This window comes from Choristoneura fumiferana, chromosome 14, assembly GCF_025370935.1.
Source record: "Choristoneura fumiferana chromosome 14, NRCan_CFum_1, whole genome shotgun sequence".
NCBI lineage: Eukaryota > Metazoa > Arthropoda > Insecta > Lepidoptera > Tortricidae > Choristoneura > Choristoneura fumiferana.
The window spans coordinates 12,459,854-12,470,840 of NC_133485.1; the positions used below are offsets into that span (position 1 = coordinate 12,459,854).

At 39.5% G+C, this 10,987-nt stretch overlaps 2 protein-coding genes across 2 annotated transcripts in view; both read left to right on the plus strand.

The window, feature by feature from the left end:
• Nucleotides 1-2,876, plus strand: part of LOC141435190 (uncharacterized) — a 10,874-nt gene extending 7,998 nt beyond the window's left edge. Inside the window, exons 2-3 of the mRNA XM_074097800.1 lie at nucleotides 252-291; nucleotides 1,599-2,876. Of these exons, the coding sequence (XP_073953901.1) occupies nucleotides 252-291; nucleotides 1,599-1,876 (318 nt within the window). The 3' untranslated portion in view covers nucleotides 1,877-2,876. The remainder of the gene's footprint in view (nucleotides 1-251; nucleotides 292-1,598) is intronic.
• A 1,740-nt stretch (nucleotides 2,877-4,616) lies between these two features.
• Nucleotides 4,617-7,863, plus strand: LOC141435189 (uncharacterized). Its single transcript, XM_074097798.1, has 3 exons — nucleotides 4,617-4,678; nucleotides 5,726-5,765; nucleotides 6,995-7,863. Exons 1-3 carry the CDS (start codon nucleotides 4,667-4,669, stop codon nucleotides 7,729-7,731), a joined length of 789 nt encoding a protein of 262 aa, XP_073953899.1. The 5' UTR covers nucleotides 4,617-4,666; the 3' UTR covers nucleotides 7,732-7,863.
• Nucleotides 7,864-10,987: the final 3,124 nt, after the last annotated feature.

The window sequence follows — 10,987 nt, forward strand, 5'->3', positions numbered from 1 at the left end:
AGCACTAGTACTGTCTAAGCTATACGGCGGATGGACGGACGGAGATAGCAAACTATAAAGTTTCCTTGTGGGACTACTAAACCAGCGTTCCCTAGCCAGAGAGTCGCAGCAAACTGGGTATTTATTAAAAGTAAAAGTTATTTAGTAAATACCTTGTATATCATGGGTGACGCCAATAGGAGAAAACTCTCTCCATGCAGATGTCATGGCTAATTGTCTCACATTCTAATATACTTATATGTTATTTTCAGATCGCTTGCTTGGTGCTGGCGCTGGCGGTAGCAGCCTGCGGTAAGTTCACAACTTCAGGGACGTGAACAGCCAATTTGATTCCTAAGCCACCATAGAACCTTATCATAGCAAATAAGATTTTTTTCTAAAACGATGCTTATTGAAAGACGACAATTTTTTTTTTACAGAAAATGGAGCCGGCTACAAAAACCTAGAAAATGATTTTCAACTAGTTTGAAGTCGGTGCCTCAGCACGAGCCAGCAGGAGTGGAACTATACCTAGTCGTCTCCCTCACCAACAAACTATATTAGCTCCTACTTCAATCACTCCTGCTGGCTCGCGCTGAGGCACCGACTTCAAAGTAGAAGAAAATTATTTTCAAGGTTTTTGTAGTCGGTTCCATTTTGTGTAAAAAACTTTTTCGTGGTTTTTAGTGATTTGTAGCCAAAGTGCATATCACAAAGATTCTATTAAACCCAAACACGGCATAGTTACATCATTTTATAACAGAGTACCTACTGGTACCTACGGTCTTCTTCATGCGGTCCAGTTCACCAAATGATAAGTACTTTCTGCATGGAAATACTTGACTTGGTGTTAAAAATGCCAAAATCGCTATTGTGTGCTTTTAAAATTTGAGGGTTGCTCTCGATTTCTCTCAGATCCCATCATTAGATCCTGACTTGGTGACAATGGGACCACCTCGCAATGTATGTCCTTTAAAACAAAAAAATAAATAAATGAAATTCAGCCCACAATTGACGGAGTTTTACGTAACAAATACACAAAAAAGACGTATTGAGAACCCTCTCCTTTTTGAAGTCGGTTGAAAATTACACAATCACATTTTGTGGTGCCCTAGGAATAAAAGTCACGGCCCACTCGCCCCCCCCCCCCCTCCCTACATACGCCTATGGGTAATGAAAACGCATCTGAAATACGAGTATTCAGATTGGTTTTTTGGAATCTTTTTGTATTTTTTATTTCAATTCCAAATTTTTACTTTTACGAGTATTCGCCGATGGGCGTAATGACGATTTTTATGCTGTAAACAGTGTAAAGGAAGAAGTGCGAAGCAGTAGTACCAGTACCCGCCACCTGAGGGTGTTGGCTTAATAATGCGACTGCCCTTTTATAAAGCTTTATGTAGAGACCGTTTAAAACTTCTTTAACCTTTGACAAATATTTTCCTTGATTTTGAATATCTTTAGGTAATTTGTTATATATTCTCACTGACATAACATAAGGTCCCATTCTAACTAACAATGTCAAGTTTTATCACTTAATAAATTGAGTGTCTTTGATTGAAAGATAAATAAACATAAGTAAATTGCACTATAATAACATTGCTAATATTTCTGTGCAGCTCAACAGGGCTACGGTACCCAGGGAGGCAATGGAGGCGGTCACGGAGGCCAGGGTGGCGTCGGTGGTGGCCACGGCCAAGGAGCCTGGGGAGGTCAAACAGACCACGGCCAGGCTGGCCTCGGTGGAGGAAACGGCCAAGGAGCCTGGGGAGGTCAAGCTCGCCACGGCCAGGCTGGTTTCACTGGAGGCAGCCACGATCAGGGTGGATTCGGTGGGCAGCGTGGTTCCGGAGGCGGATTCGGTGGCAGCCAAGGCCAGCAGGGAAGAGTATACTAGCAACACGGATACTAGACTTAGGGGCTGTTTCACCATCCATTGATTAGTGTTAATTGACGGTTAAATGTGATGCCGTCTCTATTTATTTTGTTCGAATAGACGGAGACGGCATCACATTTAACCATCAGTTAACACTAATCAATGGATGGTGAAACAGCCCCTTAAGATCGTAAAGTTACTAAGTAACAGAAATTTACTCCTACCTTTAAACCTACGTTTACCGTTCTACGTTTTTTTACCTTTAAATTGTATTGTGACTTGCAATAAACGATTCTAATTCTAATTCTACTCGACAGTAACTATCAACACCACGAAGCTGTTATTTTTCCACAAATATACAAGCTATCAGCCTGGCTTCACGCTGCATCACTCAGTGAAAGAACTTACTCGAATACTGTTATATTAAGATAATAAAAAAATTATAATAAACTTGTCTTGTTTTGATGACGTAACCCTATTTATGAGTCTTAAACCTAATGTTTACTTGTACTAAACATTAAATGTTCTAATATTACTAAAACTAATAATGATTATTCCTAATGATTAATAGACCTACAGTTATGTACCCTAATGCTTACTTGTTCGAAACATTAAACACTCTAATATTATTAAAACGAATGATATTATTTCTAATGATTTATTAATCATTAGGCATAACTTCTAATCATTGTTTGAATTAAATTTATATGAAAAACAAATACTCAATTAGGTAAATTATACCCACATGGAAACCATGGTCCATGGGTTAGGTTAGGTTAGAGTTCTGACAAGGCGCGAAGCGTCTCAACTACGTGGAATAGGAGCTCCGTCGACATACATTACGGTCGTTATCGTTGGGTCAAGTAAATATAGGGGAATTAAGAAACCGGGCATTAGAAAATAGGTATAACATAGATTCGGGATGCTATAATCGTACCTACCTACTAACACCACTTGTTTGTATTTTCATTGTAACTAACCTCTATGGATTCTGTCCGAAATAAATGGGTTATTATTATTATGTTCTTTATTTTTCTTCCATTCTTAGGGTTAGGTTTTTTATAATAGTTATAAAAAGTAAAATACAGAAAAGTACATACAAAATAAAAATATTATAAAAACCTAACCTAGTTTGCCGCCGGTAACGGGGCAGGGCCCAAGCTACTTATTATTATTATTATTATAATTAGTGCTAATAAATAGTTAGGAAAATTTAAAATTCGGCTATTTGATTTTAGGTTTAGTGAAAGAAGTGGTAGTGAAAATAGGTTTAAAATTGTTCGGACTACAATAGGAGAACCTAGTCACCCAGCTGTAGCTATCGGAAAGTAGATTAATCTGGGGGCACGGTAGTGCCCCCGCCAAGTCGAGCGCGAAGCAAACACTGCCGTACCATCCTTTACTGGAACCATTTCGCCGCATTTTCAGGCCCCTATTTGATAACTTCTGGATAAGACCAGAACGCAGAAATTTTCGTCATCACATACTTAAACTGACGACATCGTGAAGAGTGGCGGGAAACCGGTGGATGCAAGTGGCAAGTTGTCGTTCATTGTGGCGTTCTAAGGGGGAGGCCTTTGTCCAGCAGTGGACGTCTTCGGGCTGATGATGATGATGATGACATACTTAAAATCCAAAATTCAATGTCTGTAAGTCATTTAGTTCCGAAGTTAAACGAAAGCAAAGTTTCGCATTTATGACACTCACTCACTCATGATCATCAAAATAGAACTAGTACTTCCCATAAACTCTGAGTTAAAATTTGGTACAGAGTTAGGGTTTAATGGCCACATAAATGGAAAACTATAAAAACTAGGATAATCGAAGATCTGGAATACATGGTGAGCCTGACTAGAAAACACAAGAGTTCAACCAAACAATTAGAGATCGACATACCGCCTTTACAAAAAATATTCAACTTGGTGGGCCGCTTCATTTGATAATAAGTAATAAGCCCACGTTTCTACTAAATTACTAAAAGAAGTGAAATCCCACCAAAAACATTCTGTAAAAAACTAGCCAAGTCTCGATGGAGCTGCTTGTTTATCTCTAAAAAGTAATGAAATCTAGACAAAGTCGTGCCAAGTCTAAGGTTCCTTACTGCGATTTCTTTATTATTATTGTTAATGTTGTGTGACTTGGCCGTTGACCTGTACCCACTAACGTATAAAGAATGTTTATATTGTCCGCGTATTGAGTGGGTTAAATTTTTTTTTATAAAATTTTTGTTTAGTGAAAGAAGTGGGAGACATTTGGAGACATGCGGACTCGTACAATGAGCGTATTGGGGCATATCTCCCTAGTTTGTATGATCTGAGTATGTAAGTTGTGATAGATGAATCATTTTTTTTCTGCATTAATTTTTCAGCGTTTTTCTCCGAGATCATAACCGCTCCTGAAAATAGCCTCTCACTGTTATTACTAGCAAGCTTTGAATTCAAACGCCTCCGCACCACACACAACACCACACTATAAAAAAAGAGAGAAATTGTATTATATTGTGTTCATATTATAAGTGTGTGTCAAGACCTCATCTGAATATTCGGTGTTTCGTAACACCATTCGTTTCATCTCAAAAAGAGTCCATCAAAATAAGTTAAATTGAGCACCCCTGTCCCCTTAGAAACGTTAATCGTCAGTTTTCCGGTCTTTGATCCACCGGCATCTCGCATTAGGTCAGATAGAACGATACAGTATCTATTAAGCAGAAGCGTAAACAAGCTGGGGTCAGGCTTCAAAATGATAACACGCCGTATATAAAGCTGATCTTACGAAATCCGCGGCATAACTTCAAGTTTATTCAACATTAACATGGCATTCAAAGTAAGTTTATAAAATACTAGCTTATGCCCGCGACTACGTCTGCGCTGATCTAGGTTATCGCGCGGTGGCGCCCTCTACCGAATAAAAGGTATCCTATGTTGATCCCTGGGGTTCAAACTACCTATATACCAAATTTCATCAAAATCGGTTCAGTGGTTTCGACGTGAAAGGGTAACAGACAGAGACAGACAGACAGACAGACAGACAGACAGACAGACAGACAGACAGACAGAGTTACTTTCACATTTATAATATTAGTAAAAAGTAAAATAAAATAGTAAAATATATTGTTTCGTAATTTCGAGGAACCACCTCATCTATATTTACCAGGAAATAGCTCACTTACTATTTTCTTGCTTGTTGGTAGTTTATCGTATTTAGTTTATCGCACTTAAGCGGTTTGCTGACTTGACAGTGCCTACGTATACGTGGACCGAATGACGGCTGAACTCGTGACTGTATAAATTATTTTGAGTTAAAGAAAGTCTTACATTATAACTACTATGTGGCATATAAAACACATACTTATTTATTTAATTTTAAAATAATTACTAACTAAAACTAAAATAATAACTACTAAATGGGCAACGGAGCGGCGTGACGGTTAAAATGATTTAATGAGTAATTATCTACTCGTCTTGCTCGCTAATCCTGCCGTGAAGCAGCAGTGCTTGCACTGTTGTGTTTCGGCGTAGAGAGTAAGACAGCCGGTGAAATTACTGGCACTTAAAATATCCCATTTTAGGTCTCTAGGTTGGCAGCGCTTATGGGCGGTGGTGATCTCTTACCATCAGGAGACCCACTTGCTCGTTTGCCATCCAGTCGAATAGAAAAAAAAATTGTAATAAATATAACAGACCTGCAGGGCTACTACGAAACTCAGTGTCCCTGTTTACTGCAAACTGGGTAGGTTAGTATTAAAAGGTATTTAGTGAATACCTTGTAAGTATGTCTAGCGTCGGTGACACCAATAGACAGATATTACGCCTACGTACAATAGACAGATGTTACGCCTCACTTTCTAATGTAAGTAAATGTAATTTTCAGATCGCTTGCTTGGTGCTGGCGCTGGCGGTAGCAGCCTACGGTAAGTTCAAAACTTCATTGATGTTTCACATCCAATTTAATTTCTAGGCAACTTTGGAACCTTATTATAGTAAATCATTGATTTTTGTATAACGATGCTTCTAGCTTATAGGTATACGAAAAATCATACAATGGCAAAGTTTTCTCGTGACATATAGGAATAAAATTTGTTGACTGTATTTCAGTATATTTATTTCCATAACAATGTAACTGTCAACTGTACCTAGTTGACACTCGTGGCTGTACAATTCGACGATTGCCGAGGTTTAAATGTATAAAGCTAGAAACACACTGACGGTGGAGGTGTTTCTAGCTTTAGAAATACTATTGGAATAGGCTTGATGGGCTAGATGACCTGCATGTACAAAGAACGAGAAGGGCAATGGCAGTAGGTACGTGGAAATATGAGCACTCGCACAACAAACACTATTTAGGTATACTATATTGTCAATCATATTACTCGCGCGGTTGGTACCTAGGTGACATATAAAATGCAACGTTGGTACCTAACACGCTACGTTTTCAAAAAACATCTTCAGGAGACTTATAAAACTGCCAAGGCACTGCAGCGCGTCCGTTATGTTCGCCGAGGGCAGGGGGGCTACAAATTACATAAACGTTAATAAACTTTAATTGTCATATAAAATTACCTTGAATTTTGTTTATTTACTGTTAGTTAAGGCATGTTTTATTAATCTTAAATACGAAATTCGAAATCGAAGTTCGTATCGTACCTTCCCTCTCACTCTCGTAATAATATTAGCGTCAGCGGGACGGCAAGACACGAAGTTCGAAATTTGCACTTGGTAGTATGTATGTAGGTATGTATGTAAACTCTTTATTGTACAAAATAAGTAAACAACACAATTGACAAACATAAGTATATAGTAGGGTAGTTGTAGTAAGTATAGGGCCAGGGACATATTGGCAATTTTTATGCTGTGAAGAAAGATAATTGCCTCACGAGAGCGACGCAACAGCAACAACTGATGTTGGCCGCACGACTCGTCTGCGCGCTTTTATAGTTTTGTCTAGAGACTGTTATATAGACAGGATTATATATTTTTTGGCACTCTAGTGTATTTTAACTAACAATGTCAAGTTTCAAAGTTTAATATCACTTAGGTGTGTGTGTGAGCAGCTCTTGATAAATTTAGTGTCTTCGATTGAAACGCCTTATTTATCATAAGTAAACTGCACTATCATAACATTGCTATTTTTTTTGTGCAGCTCACCCTCATGGCTACGGCGGCGGCCACGCTTCGGGTGGCTTCGGTAGCCAGGGAGGACATGAAGGCGGTCATGGCGGCCACGGCCAAGGTGGTTTCGGTGGTGACGCTGGCTTCGGTGGTAGCAACAACCATGGTGGCTTAGAAGGTCACGGAAGCCATGGTCAGGGTGGTTTCAGTAGTGACGCTGGCTTTGGTGGTGGCAACAGCCATGGTGGCTTAGGAGGTCATGGAAGCCATGGTCAGGGTGGTTTCGGTGGTAGTAACAGCCATGGTGGCTTAGGAGGTCACGGAAGCCATGGTCATGGTGGTTTCGGTGGTGACTCTGGCTTCGGTGGTGGCAACAGTCATGGTGGCTTAGGAGGTCACGGAAGCCATGGTCAGGGTGGTTTCGGTGGTGACACTGGCTTCGGTGGTGGCAACAGCCACGGTGGCTTAGGAGGTCACGGAAGCCATGGTCAAGGTGGTTTCGGTGGTGACGCTGGATTTGGTGGTGGCAACAGCCACGGTGGCTTAGGAGGTCACGGAAGCCATGGTCAAGGTGGTTTCGGTGGTGACGCTGGATTCGGTGGAGGCAACGATCATGGAGGCTTGGGAGGTCAAGGAGGCCACGGCCAGACTGGCTTCGGTGGTGGCAGCCACGGTAATGGTGGATTCGGTGGACAGAGTGGACACGGAGGTGGTTTTGGAGGCGGCCACGGCCAGCAGGGAGGCGGATACCAGCAACACGGATACTAGTTACTGACAGAAATTTACTCAACATCACGAACTTGTTATTTTTCCACAAATAACCTGGCTTCACGCTGCACTACTCAGTGAAAGAACTTACTTGAATACTGTTACATTAAGATAATAAAGATATACAATGAACTTAACTTGTTTTGATAACGTGACCTTGTCATGATGTTATGACCCAGTTGTAAGTAGATTAATGCATATTTAACCATTTCCTGATAAACTTCTGGTATTTTATGTGAGAGATATCTGTGATTTGCGGCCTGTTAGTGGTCCGAATGAGCTAAAATGAAGTCCGCGAAAGATGTAGGTATAGAACATGTAAGCTCAAAAATTAGGAACTGAATCGTTTATTTAACATTGAAAGAAAATAAAGAAAGACAATGTTTATTCAGCACATATTATAATTGCGAAACTAACACTGTCTGTCTGTCCATCTCTTGACGCTCATCAATTCTTAACGCTAAAACCATTGAACCGATTTAGATGTAATTTTGTATGGAGATAGTTTAAGAAGTCACGATAGTTCGAGAAGTTGATAGTTTGAAACCCTGGGAAGGACATAGGATAGTTTTATCCTAGAAAATTTAGTAGTTCCCGCAGGACAATGATGATGTAGGTAATTGTTCCTTATTTGCTGGGTTATTTATCGGAAGTGTTTTTCAATAAAAAGACACGTCAAGATCGCTTCTTCTATCTAATGCAAAAATAAACGAAGTGTAGTGGTTGCATTACGTGAGCGCGACACTCGCCCGGTTAGCACCTTTTTAACCGACTTCAAAAAGGAGGAGTTTTTTATGTTTGTTACCTCAGAACTCCGTCATTTATGAACCGATTTGAAAAAATTAGTTTGCCTTCGTCGAGGAATGCTTTCAATTAAGTCTGATAGGCACCAAATCAGGATCTGATGATTGAATCCTAAGGAAATCGAGGGAACTTTTCAAATGTTGTAGGGACCCCTACAACATGGTTGGTAATTTTGATATATTTAGTAGTAACTCGTGCATTTGCTTTTGAAAATCATCATTTAGTGAAGTGGAACTGATGATGAAGACCACAGTTGACCATCGAAGTTACTACTCAATAAAAAGTATGTCACGGGTTAAATTTCAATTACATTAACACAGTTGGTAAGCAATTTATGCTCCTCGTAATGCATATGGTGAAACTCCTCAATAATGAAAGTCTCTGCATCGGAAAAAGCAATCTTTTGTAAAAAGGTGATGAGCAGTTGACATTAAACTATTGCATCTGATTATTTACACTAAATAGCGTGAAAAAAAAATATGACAAAAAATTGAACCGACTACAAAAAACCATGAAAATAATAAAATTTTCTACCAGTCTGAAGTCAGTGCCTCAGCACGAGCCAGCAGGAGTGATTGAAGCCCAATATGTAGTGCGTAGGTGAGGTAGGCGACTATTGCTTTGATCACACGTACCGAGCAAACGGGCGAGACTGTGATGTAAGCGAGAACTGTACCCTTAGTGTAAGATTTCGGTTACAAAATACGTCTCGATCGCGTTCGCGTTAAAATCTCAATTTGTATTGAAACTCGAACAGTGCCTTTAGCGGAACGTTTGCGATGTTCGGGTTTACATACAAATTAAGATTTTAATGCGAACGCGATTGAGACGTATTTTGTAGCCGAAAACTACACTAAGGGTACTTTTCAGCGCTCGCTCGCTGGCTATGTTTATACGCACCGAGTACTCGGCCGAGAGCACTGTCTCGCCCGCTTACTCGGTACGTGCGATCAAGGCATACCTATAGGTCCACTCCTGCTGGCTCGTGCTGCGGCACCGACTTCAGACTGGTAGAAAAATATTTTCATGGTTTTTAGGGTTCCGGAGCCAAAATGAAAAAAACGAAATCCTAATAGTTTCGCCATTTCTGTCTGTCTGTCCGTCCGCGGCTTTGCTCAGGGACTATCAATGCTAGAAAGCTGTAATTTTGCACGGATATATGTATAGGTAAACTATGCCGAAAAAATGGTACAGTTAAAAATTCAAAAAAAAATTTTTTAGTGTACCTGCCATAGACGTAAAGTGGGGGTGATTTTTTTTTCTCATTCAACCTTATAGTGTGGGGTATCGTTGGACTAATACTTTTTTGCTGATTTTTCGTTTCAGTGATTTTTTTGCGAAATATTCAACTATAAAGTGCAAGTTTTCAATAAAATCGAGCGTCCCCCCCTCTTAAATCTAAACCGGCAGGTGGAAAATTTAAAAAAAATTCAAGATGGTAGTAATTAAGTAACTTTCAAGGAAAACTATAACGGCTAAGTTTGCTCGAGAATTATTAGTAGTTTATGAGTAAATAGCAGCCTAAGTTATAAAATATACCTAAACTTGGAAGATTCCGTATAAAATACGAAATCCTTAGAAAAATATTACTTATTTTTTTCGTAATGGCCACGGAACCCTATTTTGGGCGTGTCCGACACGCTCTTGGCCGGTTTTTTGTAGTCGGTTCAATTTTTTTGTTATATTTTTTTCTGCGTATGACATTAAAATTTAATAAATATAGTCAAGTTCCTATTTATTTCAACTAAATACCCGGAGACGGTGAAACTAAGTAAAAAAAAGTAGTTTGTTAGGTTAAATATATTTCATCATCATCATCCCAGCCTATATACGTCCCACTGCTGGGCACAGGCCTCCTCTCAGAACAAGAGGGATTAAATAAATTTAATTTTAACAAATAAATTATATAATAGGGGACTGAAGAGCTGGCGAAAAGGGAACACGATCGCGTGTCATCGTCAATACCCGAAGTATGCTTCTAAAATCCGAAGGTTTTTTGAAGAGCTCACGGAGTGTAAAGCAGCGTTTCCACCAGAGATGTGCGAGGATGTGTTGCGAGGGATGTGTTTTTCATCAACCAATAGAAAAATCGGCCTCCTCCGCACCTCCTGTTTCAGTAATAGTTTTTTGTAAAAAATTCTAATACAAGCATTTTTGCTGGCGGTACTTTTTGCCCCTGGTTACCAAAGTAGGTAGAATCAAATGAGACCAAAATCGATGCAGTCGTGCCGTTTTATTACAGAGTTCCTATGGCCAACATCTAACTTCATCATCAGATCAGCTCTACGTCATAATTATATTGCATTGTCATCGGATTTATACATGCATGCAAAATTTCAGCTCAATCGGTTGAAGATATCCACTTCAAATTTAAGTTAAAATATTAATTTTACCCGAACACACATAACTACAAACATTACAACTACAACATTACATTACAAGTTAATATAAA